The following is a 16,712-nucleotide window of genomic DNA, read 5'->3' as shown; positions in this document are numbered from 1 at the left end:
TTGATCTATAGGAAAAATGAATTTTTATAGTTTGTGATGTTAGTTAAATGGTATTAATTAGGCTTTGATGTTCATACCGTATTGATCAGCATTGGGCAACAGTGACCCTTCTACATTTACTACAGTTTCACATAAGTACACCTCTACCTCGATATAACGCTGTCCTCGGGAGCCAAAAAGTCTTAACACGTTACAGGTGAAACCGCGTTATATCGAACTTGCTTTGATCCACCAGAGTGCTCAGCCCCGTGCTTCCCCCTCCCCCCCCCGAGCACTGCTTTACTGCATTATATCCTAATTTGTTTTATATCGGGTTGCATTATATTGGGGTGGAGGTGTATTAGAAAATAGGGTGCAGGAGATTTATAAAGGAGGTTGTTTTTAAAAAAAAAAAATATTATAAGTAAAAAAAATTTTTTTATTTGGTACCAGCAAAAGGAATTCTGGTAAAACTTTTGGGTGTCTAAAGTTAGATGACATAGTAGATTTTTAGGTGCCTAATTTTAGTCACCAAAGTTTGGAAACTTCTGGTAAATTGCTTCCTGTCTCTACTTAACAGGTAGATTCTCAGAATTTATCAGTTACGTAGCATCTATATTTTTGGTTTAAAGTGTGTATGTTGTAAAACTTTTACTGCTTTAGCTAATACATTTAAATTGCAAAAAAAGTTATTCTGCATACTAATGTTCCTCAGAACCAGAAATCTCACAATTTTATTTTCTCAGAGTCAACTTTCCTTTATGGGTGCTGCATGATGGATGTCATGTAATGTTGTTGGTCCTTGTTACATTAACATTAAGTGTAGTACTCAGAGTAATTGCTTCTATTTTAAGCTTAAATCTTCATACAAAAGGCACTTTTTGTTTACTTCCAGAAATCAATTAGATTTAGAATGTGAAATCAATATTTTTTGCTGCTTTTGCTATCTGAAGTAGACAAACAATGACCTTTTAGTTTCCTTGAATTCCTTTTAGTAAACAAAATACCCTTTATGAAATAAAGTCTTCTAATTTGGCAAGTAAGGATAACTGTTTCAAAACTGTAGACAGACAGGGGTGTGCACCTACATGCCCAATAAATATGCAGAGTTACCACAGTTGGATGAACAAATGAAGTGTATATATTTGTGTACACAAATTTATTTGCATGCACAGTAGTGGTAAATGTGTGCACTAACTTTCTGCAAAGTTGTTCCGAGTTTAGAAATTCGGGCCCTAAATATCTAAGCAGGCAGTATCGGATTAGATTTTGTCAGAGGAAATATTACTCCTGAAAAGTGAACCAATAGCTCTATATAAAAATAAGAAAAGGAAATCTGGGCACCCCAACTTGTCATGGCAGGTTTTTACAGAATTCTTCATAAAGGCAAAATTTAAAATCTGCTTTCTCCTAATTGCAGCATCATGACAGTTTCTTTCCCTTCCTATGTAAATGCCATACATTCCCTGAATAGGTGAAGATACACCAGAACCTATAGCTACTTTAATTTTAGTAAGATTATGTCCAAAGTTGTCTTTTGCAGCATGTGCTATATTAAATTAAAATGACACACAACAATTTTCTGATAAGTGCACTCTTTCTTTTCAAGCTATGTGAACATTACATATAAAATACTATGTTAAAAGAATATTAAGCCTGAGAAGTCAAGCACTCAAAAGTTATGAAATACCAGAATTAAAGTTGCCTATGCACACTTAATTTGACCCCCTTGTGCATATGCAGTATTATAAAGTTTTTATCTACATGATCACTTAGTACTTTTTCCCCAGGACCTTGACTTCATTCAGTGTACAGGAGAGAGTACTCACTGAATAAGCAGCTGTCAATGTTCCTTTTTATACTCCTTCAGTGTGTGACCCCAGCCTTGTTTTACTGTATGCCATCCAAACCCTGCACTGAATAAAGAATTAATTTCTTAATGACAGCTTTTATGGTGCTTATCACTTTAGCATCTGTAAAAAGCGGGTAATTACTCAGATGGCCAAAGATTAAGGCCAAAATTGTCAAGTATCCAGTAATTTTGGGTGCCCAACTTGAGATGCCAAGGACCTAATTTTTCAGAAAACTGAGCATCTTTACAGCACTTTAAAGGATAGCTTTCATTGATGATGCTTTCTCATGGCAAGTGCTCAATACTTTGCAAGTCCGACTCCAGGCCGCAGGTTGGACTTTGAGAAAATAAGGAAGAAACAATTAGTATCCACTTGTGAAATATTTGTCTGCAATGACTTGTCCAGCATTTTATAGAAACTCTGTTGCAGAGACAAACATAACGTCCAGTTCTTTAGGGTAGCATTCAGCTGCTTCAAGCATAAGAACATCCCTTCTCTCCTTGCAGTCCCTTGCCTCATTCTCTACACACCTTTTTAGCTTCTCCAAGTGAGATGGGGTGGAGTGTGTCCTACAGACAACACCCTAATTGACTATACAATCCTGATTAATCCCTACAATGCAAATCTATCCTGTCCTGGTCACACAGCAGGTCAGCGTGGTTGAGCTGGGCATAGAACCCAGGACTCCACACTTCTAGGCCAGTACCCTATCCATCAACTTTGCTGCCTTCTCATTGTTTCTGTTTGTCTGATCTTCATTGATCTTAGGCTAGTAAGAAATTTATAGAGCATCTGGATGTCTAATAAAATATCATGCTTCTTTATTCCCTTTATTAAACACTGATTTCTAAAAAATAGATGTCAGGTATTTACAGAGTACCCATTCTTAAAAAAATATAGATGTCTGAATGAGTTGTTTTAAAGTAATTGAGCATCCATTCTAATGAGACAGTTATGTACAGTATATGGTGAATGTTAATATTCTTGCACATAAAAGTGAATTGTAGCTGTGATTCTTTAAATTTAGTGGATTAATGTGCATAGGGTTCTCAGCTATCTGCTGTGTTATCTACAGCATAAACCAAGGATTGGTCATGGGTCCGGTTCTGTTCAGTATCTTCATACATGATTTAGATAATGGCATAGAGAGTACACTTAAAGTTTGCAGCCAATACTAAGTTGGGAGGGGCTGCAAGTGCTTTGGAGGATATGATTACAATTCAGACCATTTCTTCAGTTTGTCCAGATCATTTTGAAGTAAATAGGATGAAATTCAATAAGGACAAATGCAAAGTACTCCACTTAGGAAGGAACAATCAGTTGCATACATGCAAAATAGGAAATGACTGCCATGAGGGAGTACTGCAGAAAGGATCTGGGGGTTATAGTGGATTGGATCACAGACTAAGTGAGTCAACAGTGTAATGCTGTTGCAAAAAAAGCAAACATCATTCCTGGATGTACTAGCAGGAGTGTTGTAAGCAAGACATGAGAAGTAATTCTTCCACTCTGCTCCATGCTGATAAGGCCTCAGCTGGAGTATTGTGTCCATTTCTGGGCGCCACATTTCAGGAAAGATGTGTCCAAATTGGAGAGAGCTCCGAGGGGAGCAACAAAAAAGATTAAAGGTCTAGAAAACATCACCTATGTGGAAAGACTGGAAAAAAAAATTGGGTCTGTTTTAGTCTAGAAAAGAGACTAGGGGCGAGGGCATAACAATTTAAAACTATATAAAAGATTGTTAGAAGGAGGAGGATGGCAAATTGTTTTGTTAACCTCTGAGGATAGGACAAGAAACAATGGGCTTAAATTTCAGCAAGGGAGGTTTAGGTTGGACATTAGGCAAAAACTTCCTAACTGAGGGTAGTTAAGCACTGGAACAAATTTCCTAGGGAGGTTGTGGAATCTCCATCATTGGAGATTTTTAAGAGCAGGTTAGACCAGTGGTTCCCAAACTGGGGTTCATGAACCCCTGGGGATTTGTGAAATGTTACAGGGAGTTGCCGGGGGGGGGGGGGGGAAAGAATCCCTAATGGCAGACAGAGCTGTCCCTAGGGACCCCGGGCAACATGGGGCCCGCAGCCCCTGGACTTCCAAGAGCTAAGGAGATCAAAGCAAACCTATCATGCTGAGGAGATTTAAACTTCAAGACTCCTTATAAGAAACAAAAAGGGAGGTGAATATTTTTTGCTGTTTGTTAAAATTAAATAGGCATCTAGTATTGTTTTAAAAATTATTATGAAGAACAAGTTTAAGCTTTGTTGTAACGTGCGCTGTTTGCCTGGACTGCTCAGACCTGAATGCTTGTGTAGGAGGAACTCTTTTTTTTTTTTTTTTTTGAGTTGGCTTCTTAAATATCTTCATGCAGTTTCACATCTGATACTCCTTGATGCAACGTAGGAGCCTTGTCTTATAACAGGCTTATTCAAAGTAATACAAGCTACGAAAGTGAGATCTTGGAAGAGTGTTGCCGTTTTCATATAGTATTAAAAATACTGTGGTGATGATTAAGTGTGTAATAAGCATGTCATAAAACAAATTTTATATTTCTAAGATCACTGCTTTTATAATTTATACTTGGGTAAAGGAGAAAATCCCTGGAAATATTCATTTTTAAGAGGGGGTTCGTGAGACTTGATGTGCTAGTGAAAAGGGTTCACAGGCTGTTAAAGTTTAGGAACCACTGCATTAGACAAACACCTGTCAGAAATGGTCTAGTTAATACATAGTCCTGCCTTGAGTGCAAGGGACTGGAGTAGATGAATTTTCACGGTCCCTTCCAGTCCTATGGTTCTATGTTAAAGAAAACATTCTGTGAATGATATGCAAAGTACATCAAACATTATGCTCTTGTTGGACAAACATAAATAATGGCTCTGTAGTCTTGGCAAAGTCACTAGATGACTTCAGGATGGTCCAGGACAAGGAAAATGGACTATTCTAGGTAGTGGCAGCTGTTTGACTTTCTCTTTTTATTTTGTTGGCTTTTGTAATCACACATTAAATGTATGAATTTACAGAATTATGGGCATGGATATAATTAAATCCATACATCTGAGTTTCCCCCGAAGGTACTGGCAATATGAGCCACTTGACTCAGTGTTAAAATAAACATTGAAAGGGTGTGTCGAGCCTGATCTCACTGCTTGATAAGTCACTTCCTTTCTCCTTGCTGTCATCAGCTAGTACTTGTCCATTCCTAGTTGACAGTAGCAGTGGCAAAAACCAAAGGATGACACCACTTCAGATTGGTTTCTGTATCCTATATCAAGAAATTAATAGAATGTGCAAAGTTTACCAGCTAGATTTCTAGGCTTCTATGTAGCTTGTGGCCTTATTCAATTAATTGAAATCCTTTCATTTGCACGTAATCTTGAAGTGCCCAACTGTCTGGTTGGTATCTAGTTGCTAAGCACTTCACAAGCTTTAATTAAGCTTTGCAAGTTTCTTGAGAGGTAGGCAAGTACCATAATGTTCACTTTACAGATGAGACTTGCACAACTTAACAAATGAAGTTTGTGGCAAAACTGGGACTAGACTCTGAGCAGATGGCAGTTCTAAACCCAACCATAAAACCATCCTTCCCCTCCTACCGAATCCAGCTCTCCATCAGGAGATATTAGTTTGGGGGAACTAGTATAGAAGAGGCTTGGATACAGTGTTTGGGGGTGGTGGGGGGGTCGTTTTGTGCGTGGTTTTTTTTTTTTTAGTTTAAAAAAAAAAAAAAAAACTATCCAGAGAAACTTGGCTTTTGGGCTTCCAACAGGGAAGTAAAGATGTTCACATACCGTGTATGGGTCTCTGAGTCATCTTAACATAAAATTCTGGATGATATTAGAAATGTCTCATTCTCTGCATTTTTGTCAGGGCTTTTTGTTTCTCTTTGGGGAAAACTCTTTCCATAAAAATGATGCATGTGCAAAATAACAATACTTAATTTTTATTTAGCAAGGTTCCAGTTATTGACAGAGTCCTCTATGCAATATGGTAACTGCTTGTTCCTTTCCTCCAAAGTGCTTTTCCACAAAATCTAGAAAAATGTTATTTTAAAATCCCATGCATATAATGCATTTCAGTAAGTCTCATGGAAGCTGTTTAAAAGTATTCTAGAACGTTTCTAGTGAAAGCTAATGCCACTTTAATTAGATAGCTCTATGGTTATAAAAACAGCTCTTTAAGGGTCAATATTTTGGGTTAAAAGAAATTTTACAAAGCTTTAAAGCTTCTGTGGCATTTAATATATCTAATCAAAGTACAGTTGACCTCCTGTTTTGTTCTCATAAATTAGAATATTTTAGTTTTACTGTAATTTTTATCAAGGCTTCAGCAGTAAATCTATTGGACATGTGTGTTTTGAAATGAAATATAAAAGCTGACCTTTTTTAGGTGAAGTTGATCCTAAAGAGAGAATAGCACGACAAAGGAAACTGTTACAAAAGAAACTTGGCCTTGATATGGGAGCTGCAATTGGAATGAACACTGAAGACCTGTTCAATGACGAGGATTTGGACTATACTCCTACTTCGGCTTCACTTGTAAACAAACAACCTGTAGGTAAAACCTTGGGCTGTTTGACTGCAAGGAATAATACAGTGGGTTTGCTTCATTTGTGCTTCTGCCATTGTAAATCATTATATTTAAATACTAAGCTTGACTTGTAATTTTGCTCTGTCGTTCAAACACTTAAATTTCATAAGTTGCATATTAGTCATATTCAGTACAGTGCCAAACTACTGCTCTGGGTTTCAAGTAACATGGGTGCTATGGGGAAGTGAGAACAAGAGGGTGTTTTTGTTTTTGTACTTGGGGGGGTGGGGTGAACTTTAGGTACAGGCAGGATTGACATTGAATGGATTCTTATTTTTCAGACTCTTCAGGCTGCTGAGTTGATTGATTCAGAATTTCGAGCTGGTATGAGCAGTAGACAAAAGAATAAAGCTAAAAGAATGGCTAAGCTATTTGCAAAGCAAAGATCCAGGGATGCAGTAGAGACTAATGAAAAGAGGTACTGTAGCAATTGCTTTCTTGTTTGTTTTCTGGTAATGTTAGTAAGTGATCAGGCCAGCTCAGAAATTCCCATTCTGGCTTGGTTCTGAGAACTCTTCAATGAAGCTTGGTTCCACCTTTCAATAATTCCAGTAAATATATAAACTATTAATACACCATTCTTTATTGCTGCATAATAGAGATGTACTGTTGTCCTCAGAAGGCAGTTTCAGTGAGAATACAATAGCAACAGGGATAGGATAAACAGCAACCTTAATCACAAATTCAGTTCTCATATAGAGAAACAGGCTAGACTTCAGGTACCTTTCTAGCTATCCTAGAATTGTGATAAATCTCTCCAGTGAAACAGAACTCAGTCTTTCAAATGGTCTCTGCCAATAGCCCTAACAGTAAAACTTTAGTTATAAGAATTTTGTTATTTTGTGCTTTACTTTAAAAACCATAATGAATCCAGGTCTCTAGTTAACCCTTGAGCTGGGAACCTTTTCCGTATATAATGTAATATATTACATTTGACATTCATGGTGGTTATTAAGGACCTGATGGTACTTAGAATTAAAATAATGGATTAATGAAGATCAATATGGCTAAATTTTTCTCAATCTGTGTTTTATTTCTCCAACATACTTATAGTATGTTTTCCTCTCAGTGATTTGTACCACATGAATTGTCCACGACTGTTACGTTAAAAAACAAAACGAGTTTCTTCTAGACATTGTTTGAAAATTCCTCCTCTTGCATTTCCCTGTTCAAATAGCTGGGAGAGGTTGGAAAGTGGGATGGCATTGAGTATTCTTGTGTACGATCCTTCACTGGGTAACTTACATACAAGGAATACATTCCAACATATTTATCCCCTAAATGTAACTTGGTAGCTAACATCTTATATTGGTTAGTTAAGAAGAGACACTTCCATTTTCTACTGAAGTCATCTAAAGAAAGAACATAAATAAAAATGTAATAAGAATGTTTTCAAGACACTCAGAGGAAGTGATTACTCCTGCTACAATGCATAATGTTTCTATTCACAAACATGACATATTTTAACTTCCTTTTTAGCAATGATAGCACTGATGGGGAACCAGAAGAAAAGCGCAGAAAAGTAGCAAATGTTGTCATCAACCAGCCTGCCACTGACTCAAAAGTTTTGGTAGACAGTGCACCAGAAGAGGTACAATATGTCCCCTTTTATTAAGGGATTAATAACTTGGTGATGTGGGCCAATGTTGTTTGTTTTTTAAACTGCTTTGTGCTCCCAAATTCTTCAGTTCATGTTACCATTAATTTACCAAAACCAGAAGAGGAAGAAATTTCACTTGCAAAACTGCAACATGCTGATCGCTTTCTCATCAAGTATCCTAATAAACAGATGTATGTTTTAATAAAAAAAAACAAAAAAAACCTCATCTACAACTACAAGAGCAGAGTGTTTTTTCTGACACTGCATGTGAGGTTGAGATCACTGTTAATTGACTAGTGGTAATCTATGACTTCAGTGAACTTCACTTGAGAACCATCTGGCTTCTTATCCAATAAGCAGATTAACACTGCTGGTGGCTGTAGTCTTAAATGTAGGTGCCTTTAGGGTGTTAAATTGAGAAGCTAGGCTAGAGCAGGTAAAAGGTAATAAAAGATCACTGTGACCAATAAATAATCTGTTCTGAAAATGCTGATAAGAGACAAAGATTAAGGGAACCTTTTTAATCAGACCTAATTTAGACTAAAATTTCTAGTTTATAACTGAAGAATTAAACTGTATCACAAAGACTTTCTGAAGAAATTCACAATTTATGGAAAGACTGAAGCTTGGAAAATTGTAGAGTAGTTGTATTTAGAAGTGGGAAATAGCATATGGGAAAACAGACTTTGTGTAACCTCCACAATTTTTTTTTTAATTTAAAGTGGGCTTTATCATTATAAGATTTGAAGTATCTCATCCATCAAAATGAGACTTAGTCTAGTTCATAAATACAAAGTTTACTAATAGTCTTGTGTGAGAGACTGTGATGACATTGTCATAATTGGTTCATCTTATTTTTACCTTTTCTGTTGGACAAATGCTGAGTGGCTGATTGCTAAGATCGTCTAAATTGGTTATTTTTATCTGACTTTGGGTTGAACTGTAAACTACTGTCTCAAAACCTCTTCATCTGTACAGAGTCACAGTTGGTTCAAAATTGGTTTCTGTTCTGTATCTTTGATACTTTTGGGGGTCACACACAATGCTGCCTCTGTGGTGTACGAACATCCATTACCTTCTAAAAATTGCTGGCTTGAGCATTAGCTAAAGATGACCCAACTCAAACCTGACAGGGCTGTTACTATGCCTACACTACAAACTAGGGTGTGATTCTCAGCCACTACTGTTCATACCTGCACTAGGTATCATCAAGCTAAACAGTAGTGTAGCTGTGGAAGCACAGGCAGTAGTATTCTGCCAAGTACAAACTGGCCTGAACTTTACAGGGCCTGTGCAGCTACACTAGCGTTTATATTTGTGCAAGTTCTCACTGAGGTAGTGCGAATATGCATATGTGAGCTGGGAATCACATCCCTAGCTTGCAGTGTAGATTTAAGTTGTATGGCTCCAAGGTAGGACTCTCACCTGCTTTGTCTTACGACAAAACTTGCATACCATAAGAATCAAGAATAAGGCCAAGAACCCTTCCTTACCTTTTGTGTCAGTGAGACGCCTGACAGAAGGCTGATGTTCCAGAACTCTGAGATTGATCACTTCTGGAGGAGGAAGTCCCAGCATAATAAACAGGTTATGCCAGCCTTTAACCAGTCTTCTTGTACCCAAGGTGAGAAGTGCTGTGTTATCAACATCATCTGACTCTCTCATCACAGTTCCAACTTCTATGCCAGAAGAGGCCAAAAGATTTAGAGCTGATGAATTCACAAACCCCCTCTTACCTCCAGTATCTTATTTTTCCTTTCATTAATTGGGAGATGTCCCAGCCTTTTATTCTTTAATTTGTGTGTGTGTGCGCGCTCTAAAAGACCACATGAAGAGGGTGCTAGAAAGAAAGTTGTTTTTCTCCTCCCCTCTTTCTCTCTCCTCCCCTCCCCCCCAATTTAAACCTCCTCATAAACACTTTTTAGTGTGTTGTGTGTCTAGAGTCCTAAGAAATTTGAGGCTGTTAAATGTTGCATTTGTGTTGGGGAAAACTTATGCTCTATTATTAAACAAGACTGGAAATTTAAAATAATAGATGGCATTCTGTCAGAAACTTGGAAATTCCTGTCAATTCTCTGGACTTTTTCTATTCAGGATGGTGTGGCAAAGTATATTAAATTACTAGACAATTTCCTTCAATGTATATTTCCATTAAAAACAGCTTACTGGTGGGAAGACTGTTTGGTTTTTTTTCCTACAGGCTTTTCTACATGGCAAGTTCAAGTCTGGCAAGCTGGTGTGCTATACGGTCACACCCTGGTTTGCTGTGCAACTAATTTGCTGTGTAGACAAATGATAGTAGGAGAAAAGACTAAAGTCAAAGTAATTAACTTTTTTTATCTGTTGGATAAACTGGTGATGTATCTTGTGTTTGTAAGTCTGTTTGACATGGAACTCTAAATTTCCCTAATCATTAACTTCAGATAGTCTGTTGATTGAGTATTTTTTGTTTGTTTTTAGGCAAATGAATGGCCTTTAGAAAGCTTCTGTGAAGAAGTATGCAATGATCTTTTTAACCCATCCTGGGAGGTAAGAATTATGCATAGCCTTCTTGTATCTAATTTGTACAAATAAGGAATTGATGCCATTAGAAATTGGGACTTGTATTCAGTGATGAGCTGCTAAAATCTTAACAACCGGTTCCCTATAAAAAGTTCTGATTTAAGGGATGTGCCACAGTATGTATTTTTTGTACCAATAGGGTTACCATACATCCATATTTTCCCGGGAGGAATTTTTAAAATTTAGCACCCAGACAGCGATTTAAGAACTTAAAAGCCTGACATCTCTGGGAAAATACAGAGGTATGTTAACCCTACCTAAAGTTCTTTTTTAAAAAGATGGGCCTGAACTAGAAATGAGCACCATTTCACATGTGTGGGTCCCCGCCACTCCCTTGGGGTGTGCTAGGGTGACCAGATGTCCCAATTTTATAGGGACAGTCTCAATTTTTGGGTCTTTTTCTTATATAGGCTCCTATTACCCCTCACCCCTGTCCCAATTTTTCACACTTGCTGTCTGGTCACTCTAGGGTGTGCACATGTGTGGGTCCCAGCTGCTCCCTGCCCCCCCTCATTGAAGCAGGTGTGCAGGGTTAGTGCCCTGAGAACTGCATGGCACCAGTGGACATGGGGCTGGCTGCAGACAGGGGCGTGGGGCAGGGCTAGCTGGAGGCAGGGAGTGTGACACAGGCTGGCTGCAACACGGGCTGGCTGTGGGCAGGTGGCGCAGACGGGCTGGCTGTGGGCAGGTGGCGCAGACGGGCTGTGGCGGGGAAGGGGGGTGGCAGGGGCTGTGGGCAGGGGCTGGCTGCAGGCAGGGACTGTGGTAGGGAGCAAGGGGGGTGACGGGCTGTGGCAGGGAGCAGGAGGGATGGCAGGGGCTGTGGCAGAACGGATGGGAGGGGCTGGCTGTGGGCAGGGGAGGGTGGCAGGGCAGGGGGTGCAGACGGGGCTGGGGGCAGGGTGACGGGCTGGCTGCAGCAGGGGGGAGCAGGGGGTGTGCAGACACTCACACGGGGGAGCGGCTGGGAGCAGGAGGTGGCTGTGGGCGGGGGGGCAGGGGGTGCAATGGGGGGTGGCAGGGCAGGAGGTGCAGCAGGGGCTGGCTGCTGGCAGGGGGTGCAATGGGGGTGGCAGGGCAGGAGGTGCAGACGGGGGGCTGGCTGTGGGCAGGGGGTGCAGACGGGCTGGCTGCGGGCAGGGGGTGCAGTGGGGGGTGGCTGTGGCAGGGGGTGCAGACGGGGATGGGGGCAGGGCAGGGGGTGCAATGGGGAGGCAGGGGGCGCAGACAGGGGGCTGTGGGCAGGGTGACGGGCTGGCTGCGGCGGGGGGTGCAGTGGGGGGTGGCTGTGGCAGGGGGTGCAGACGGGGCTGGGGGCAGGGCAGGGGGTGCAATGGGGGGGCAGGGGGCGCAGACAGGGGGCTGTGGGCAGGGTGACGGGCTGGCTGCGGCGGGGGGGTGCAGACACTCTCTCATGGGGGGAGCGGCTGGGAGCAGGAGGTGGCTGTGGGCGGGGGGGCAGGGGGTGCAATGGGGGGTGGCAAGGCAGGAGGTGCAGACGGGCGGCTGGCTGCGGGCAGGGGGTGCAGACGGGCTGGCTGCGGGCAGGGGGTGCAGTGGGGGGTGGCTGTGGCAGGGGGTGCAGACGGGGCTGGGGGTAGGGCAGGGGGTGCAATGGGGGGTGGCAGGGCAGGGGGTGCAGACGGGGCTGTGGGCAGGGTGACGGGCTGGCTGCGGCGGGGGGGTGCAGTGGGGGGTGGCTGTGGCAGGGGGTGCAGACGGGGCTGGGGGCAGTGCAGGGGGTGCAATGGGGGGTGGCAGGGCAGGGGGTGCAGACAGGGGGCTGTGGGCAGGGTGACGGGCTGGCTGCGGCGGGGGGGTGCAGACACTCTCACGGGGGGAGCGGCTGGGAGCAGCCCGAGCAGCAGGACGCAGCCGGGGACTCACCAGGCAGCAGCAGGAGCCCCAGGCCCAGAGGTCCGAGGAGCAGCAGCAATAGGGCCAGGAGGCAGCTCACATGCCTCCCGCAGCGCAGCACAGCGCCCCCTGGTGGCCGGGAGGAGGAATTACACCCTTCCCAGCCAGAGCCCATCAAAGCTTCCCTCGCAGGGAAGCCAGTTAACAAGTGGTTCTAAAACCGCTTCTAAATTTAACAACCGGTTTGTGTGAACCAGTGCGAACCGGCTCCAGCTCACCCCTGCTTGTATTTACATTTCATGTTTATGCCATGATCCTGCATCAGGAACTGCAAGTGCAGTTTTCTGCACTTGTGCTGCATTCCATTTACTCCACTAGGACTCAACACAGATGCCCAGAGGTCTGATAGTGGATCCTGGAGTCCCATTGAAGTGAATGGAACTTGGCACAGGTGTAGATTTCTGTATTAGTTTTCCCTGATGTGGGATGGCCTAAATATCTTTTAGGTAGGCTTTGTTTCTTTAAATAACATCTGTTTTTATTCAGAATAACTAAATGTAGACTCCAAGGTAGCATTCTATAGAGGCATTTGGTAGCATCTTAATTCATAGAATCATAGTCCAACTCCCTGCTCAAAGCAGGACCAAACCCCACCTAAATCATCCCAGCTAGGGCTTTGTCAAGCCTGACCTTAAACTCCTAAGGAAGGAGATTCCACCACCTCCCTAGGTAACCCATTCTAGTGCTTCACCACCCTCCTAGTGAAAAGTTTTTTTCCTAATATCCAACCTAAACCTCACCCACTGCAACTTGAGACCATTACTCCTTGTTCTGTCGTCTGCTACCACTGAGAACAGTCTAGATCCATCCTCTTTGGAACCTCCTTTCAGGTACACCTTTACCCCAATATAACGCGACCCAATATAACACAAATTTGGACATAACGCGGTAAAGCAGTGCTCTGAGGGGACGGGGCTGTGCCAATGTTGGCTAAGAGAAAGAAAGACAACGGCACTGCTTGGCAGCAGAGATTGAGCTAACAACTCCCAGTGTGCAAGGCAGCAACCCTCCCCTACCCTCACAATGAGCAATCAGAGGCGTGGCCAGGATTCAGGATGCACTGGCCAGCCCGAGATGGCCGGGAGTGGAGTCCTCTAGGTAACAGCTCGTCAGCCCCCGAGGGCAAGGTGCCTGAACACACAAGCGGACCCGTCTCTACCTGTACAGAGCTCGTTCTTTGTCCACCATGTCGGACACGCTTCCGGAGCAGCCACCAGCAGGGCCAGCCTCACCTGGCTCCTGCATCTACCGGCAATCTGGGGCGGCAGCGGCAGGTCACAGCAGAAGGGCACATGAGAGACGTGGGAGCTGCCGGTGCAGCAGCCTGACCGAGCCTCGCCCCACCCCACAGGGTCCTGCTCCCCATTGAGGAGTCAGGCCGCACGGTCCCTGCTGCCCATGTAGCAAAGGCTGCGGCCAGCCGGCGCAGCCCTTAGCAGGGAGGCAGGAGCAAGGAGTCACTTCACCCAGCAGGGAGGGGAGAGAGGACAGAGACCAAGCCCTTGCTTGGGGGGGATCTCCAGGGGTGGGAAAACAGGACTTCCCTGCCTAGAGTGAGATGGCTGCAAACAGCCTGGGGGTAGCCACTGTGTAACTCAGACCTGCTGTGGTCACAGCTGCCGCCATGCTGGCCCCTCAGCCTAGAGTAGGGGTTGTAAGAGCTCTGAAAACTAGCTGGGGAATCAGAGAGCTGGGGATCTGTGTCTGTCAAAGGCCACAGCAAGTTCAATACACCTCTACCCCAATATAACGTGACCCGATATAACACGAATTTGGATACAACGCGGTAAAGCAGTGCTCCAGGGGGGCAGGGCTGTGCGCTCTGGCTGATGAAAGCAAGTTCGATATAAAGCGGTTTCACTTATAATGTGGTAAGATTTTTTTTGGCTTCCGAGGGCAGTGTTATATTGGGGTAGAGGTGTAGTTGAAAGCAGCTATAAAATCCCCCCCTCATTCTTCTCTTCTGCAGACTAAACAATCCCAGTTCCCTCAGCCTCTCCTCATAAGTCATGTGCTCCAGCCCTCAATCGTTTTTGTTGCCCTCCACTGGACTTGCATAAATTAAGTTATCATGGGATAAAAGGGAAGGTCCTTTCATGGATTGAGAACTGGTTAAAAGACAGGAACAAAGGGTAGGAATAAATGGTAAACTCTCAGAATGGAGAGGGGTAACTAGTGGTGTTCCCCAAGGGTCAGTCCTAGGACCAATTCTATTCAACTTATTCATAAATGACCTAGAGAAAGGGATAAAAGGTGAGGTGCAAAGTTTGCAGATGATACTAAACTGCTCAAGATAGTTAAGACCAAAGCAGACTGTGAAGAACTTCAAAAAAGGTCCAATCACTTTGTTTTGTGAAATAACAAAATGGCAAATGAAATTTCATGTGGATAAATATAAAGTAATGCACATCGGGGGAAAAATAACCCCAACTGTACATACAATATGATGGGGGGGGGGGGGGGCTAATTTAGCTACAATGAATCAGGAAAAAGATCTTGGAGTCATCATGGATAGTTTTCTGAGGACATCCACGCAGTGTGCAGTGGCGGTCAAAAAAGCAAACAGGGTGTTAAGAATCATTAAAAAAGGAATGGAGAATATAAATCCATGGTACGCCCACATCTTGAATACTGCTTACAGATGTGGTGGTCTCATCTCAAAAAAGATATACTGGCATTAGAAAAGGTTCAGAGAAGGGCAACTAAAATGACTAGGGGTTTGGAACAGGTCCCATATGAAGACAGATTAAAGAGGCTAGGACTTTTCAGCTTGGAAAAGAGGAGACTAAGGGGGGATATGATAGTTATATAAAATCATGAGTGATGTGGAGAAAGTAAATAAGGAAAAGTTATTTACTTGTTCCCATAATACAAGAACTAGGGGCCACCAAAAGAAATTAATGGGCAGCAGGTTTAAAACAAATAAAAGGCAGTTCTTCACACAGCTTACAGTCAACTTGTGGAACTCCTTGCTGGAGGAGGTTGTGAAGGCTTGGACTATAACAGCGTTGGGAGCAGTGCATTATGGGCCGCTATCTCAGCATGCAAGTGATTGCAACGTGCTTCCCAAATGGGGTTGGGGTGGGGTGGAGTGTGACAGGGAGTGTGTTGTGTGTATGTAGGGGAGAGAGTGGGTTTTTGTGGGGCTGAAAGCATGTCAGCATGCTGTCTTGTAAGTTCAGACAGCAGCAGACCCCCTTCTTTCTTACACATGCCCCCACCCATCCACCCACCAATGGTTGATTTGTCTGGAAGCAAGTAAGCAGCCAGCTGTCAGAAACGGAGCTTTCAAAAGGCACTTCTGCATTCCTGCAGTGTTTCAAAACAATGACGAGGTAATGCAAAACCTCGTTCACACTGGCGCCACAGTGCTCCAGCGGGGGCGCAGCAAATGTTGTTCCTCTCGCCGAGGTGGAGTACCAGAAGCGCTCTAGCCGCAGAGTCAGAGCACTCTACATGCCTTGCCAGTGTGGACGGGGAGTGAGCTAGTGCTCACGGGGCTCCTTTATTGCGCTCCAACTCGCAAGCGTAGCCAAGCCCGTAATAAATTACAAAGGCAACTCTATTCATACATCCTCCAGGCATCTTTCAGTCTGACTCCTGTAACCAATCTAATCCTAGGTTCCTGTATCACACCTATGTAGAATATTATAAAATGTACATACAAAGATACATTTTTTTCATTCCCCTTTCTAGTCAGCAGAAACTGGACTTCATTTTTGTTTTGTGGTGGCTTCTAGTTTGCTGGAGGGAGTGTATCCTGTTTTTAATCTTATTTACTGAGAAGAAAAGAGGAGACATAAGAATAAAGGAAGGCAAAAGTTGTGTGTGTTTTTTGGGTCCCCCCCCCCAAACTTCTTTTTCTGGCTCCTCTTTCTTCCATTTTACTTTTCTTTTGAAGCTCCTATTTGTTATTTCGTAGAGACTTTGTGCCAGGATCCTCAGCTGATGTAAAAATGGAGCTATGCCAATTTAAGGCAGCTGAAGATCTGATCCTTACTCTGAATTGATAAATACACTCCACCCAAGAATCTGACAGTTTTGTGCTACCTTCAAATTAGCATTTTCATAGGAATTAAACTGCCAATATGATATCTCCTGTATTTTTCTTTCCTGTTTTCTGAATTGACTGTCTGAAATCTATTTGGGTGTTTCTACTTGGACGTATAGCTGGGAAGAAAAAATCTGCACAGATACTTCCATATCTTCTTGAA

General features: G+C 43.0%; 1 protein-coding gene across 3 annotated transcripts in view; it reads left to right on the top strand.

Annotated features, from left to right (window-relative positions):
• The window catches only part of BTAF1 (B-TFIID TATA-box binding protein associated factor 1), a 105,456-nt gene that overhangs the window by 14,740 nt on the left and 74,004 nt on the right, over positions 1–16,712 (top strand). For 2 of the 3 annotated variants that reach the window (XM_045024928.1, XM_045024925.1), the window contains exons 5-8: positions 6,219–6,424; positions 6,701–6,837; positions 7,899–8,010; positions 10,480–10,548. In XM_045024928.1, coding sequence (XP_044880863.1) covers positions 6,219–6,424; positions 6,701–6,837; positions 7,899–8,010; positions 10,480–10,548 — 524 coding nt within the window. The remainder of the gene's footprint in view (positions 1–6,218; positions 6,425–6,700; positions 6,838–7,898; positions 8,011–10,479; positions 10,549–16,712) is intronic. The other variant, XM_045024926.1, reaches the window with a different exon arrangement.

The sequence above is a fragment of the Mauremys mutica genome, chromosome 7 (assembly GCF_020497125.1).
Source record: "Mauremys mutica isolate MM-2020 ecotype Southern chromosome 7, ASM2049712v1, whole genome shotgun sequence".
Lineage (NCBI taxonomy): Eukaryota > Metazoa > Chordata > Testudines > Geoemydidae > Mauremys > Mauremys mutica.
This window is presented reverse-complemented; position numbering and strand designations above follow the sequence as displayed.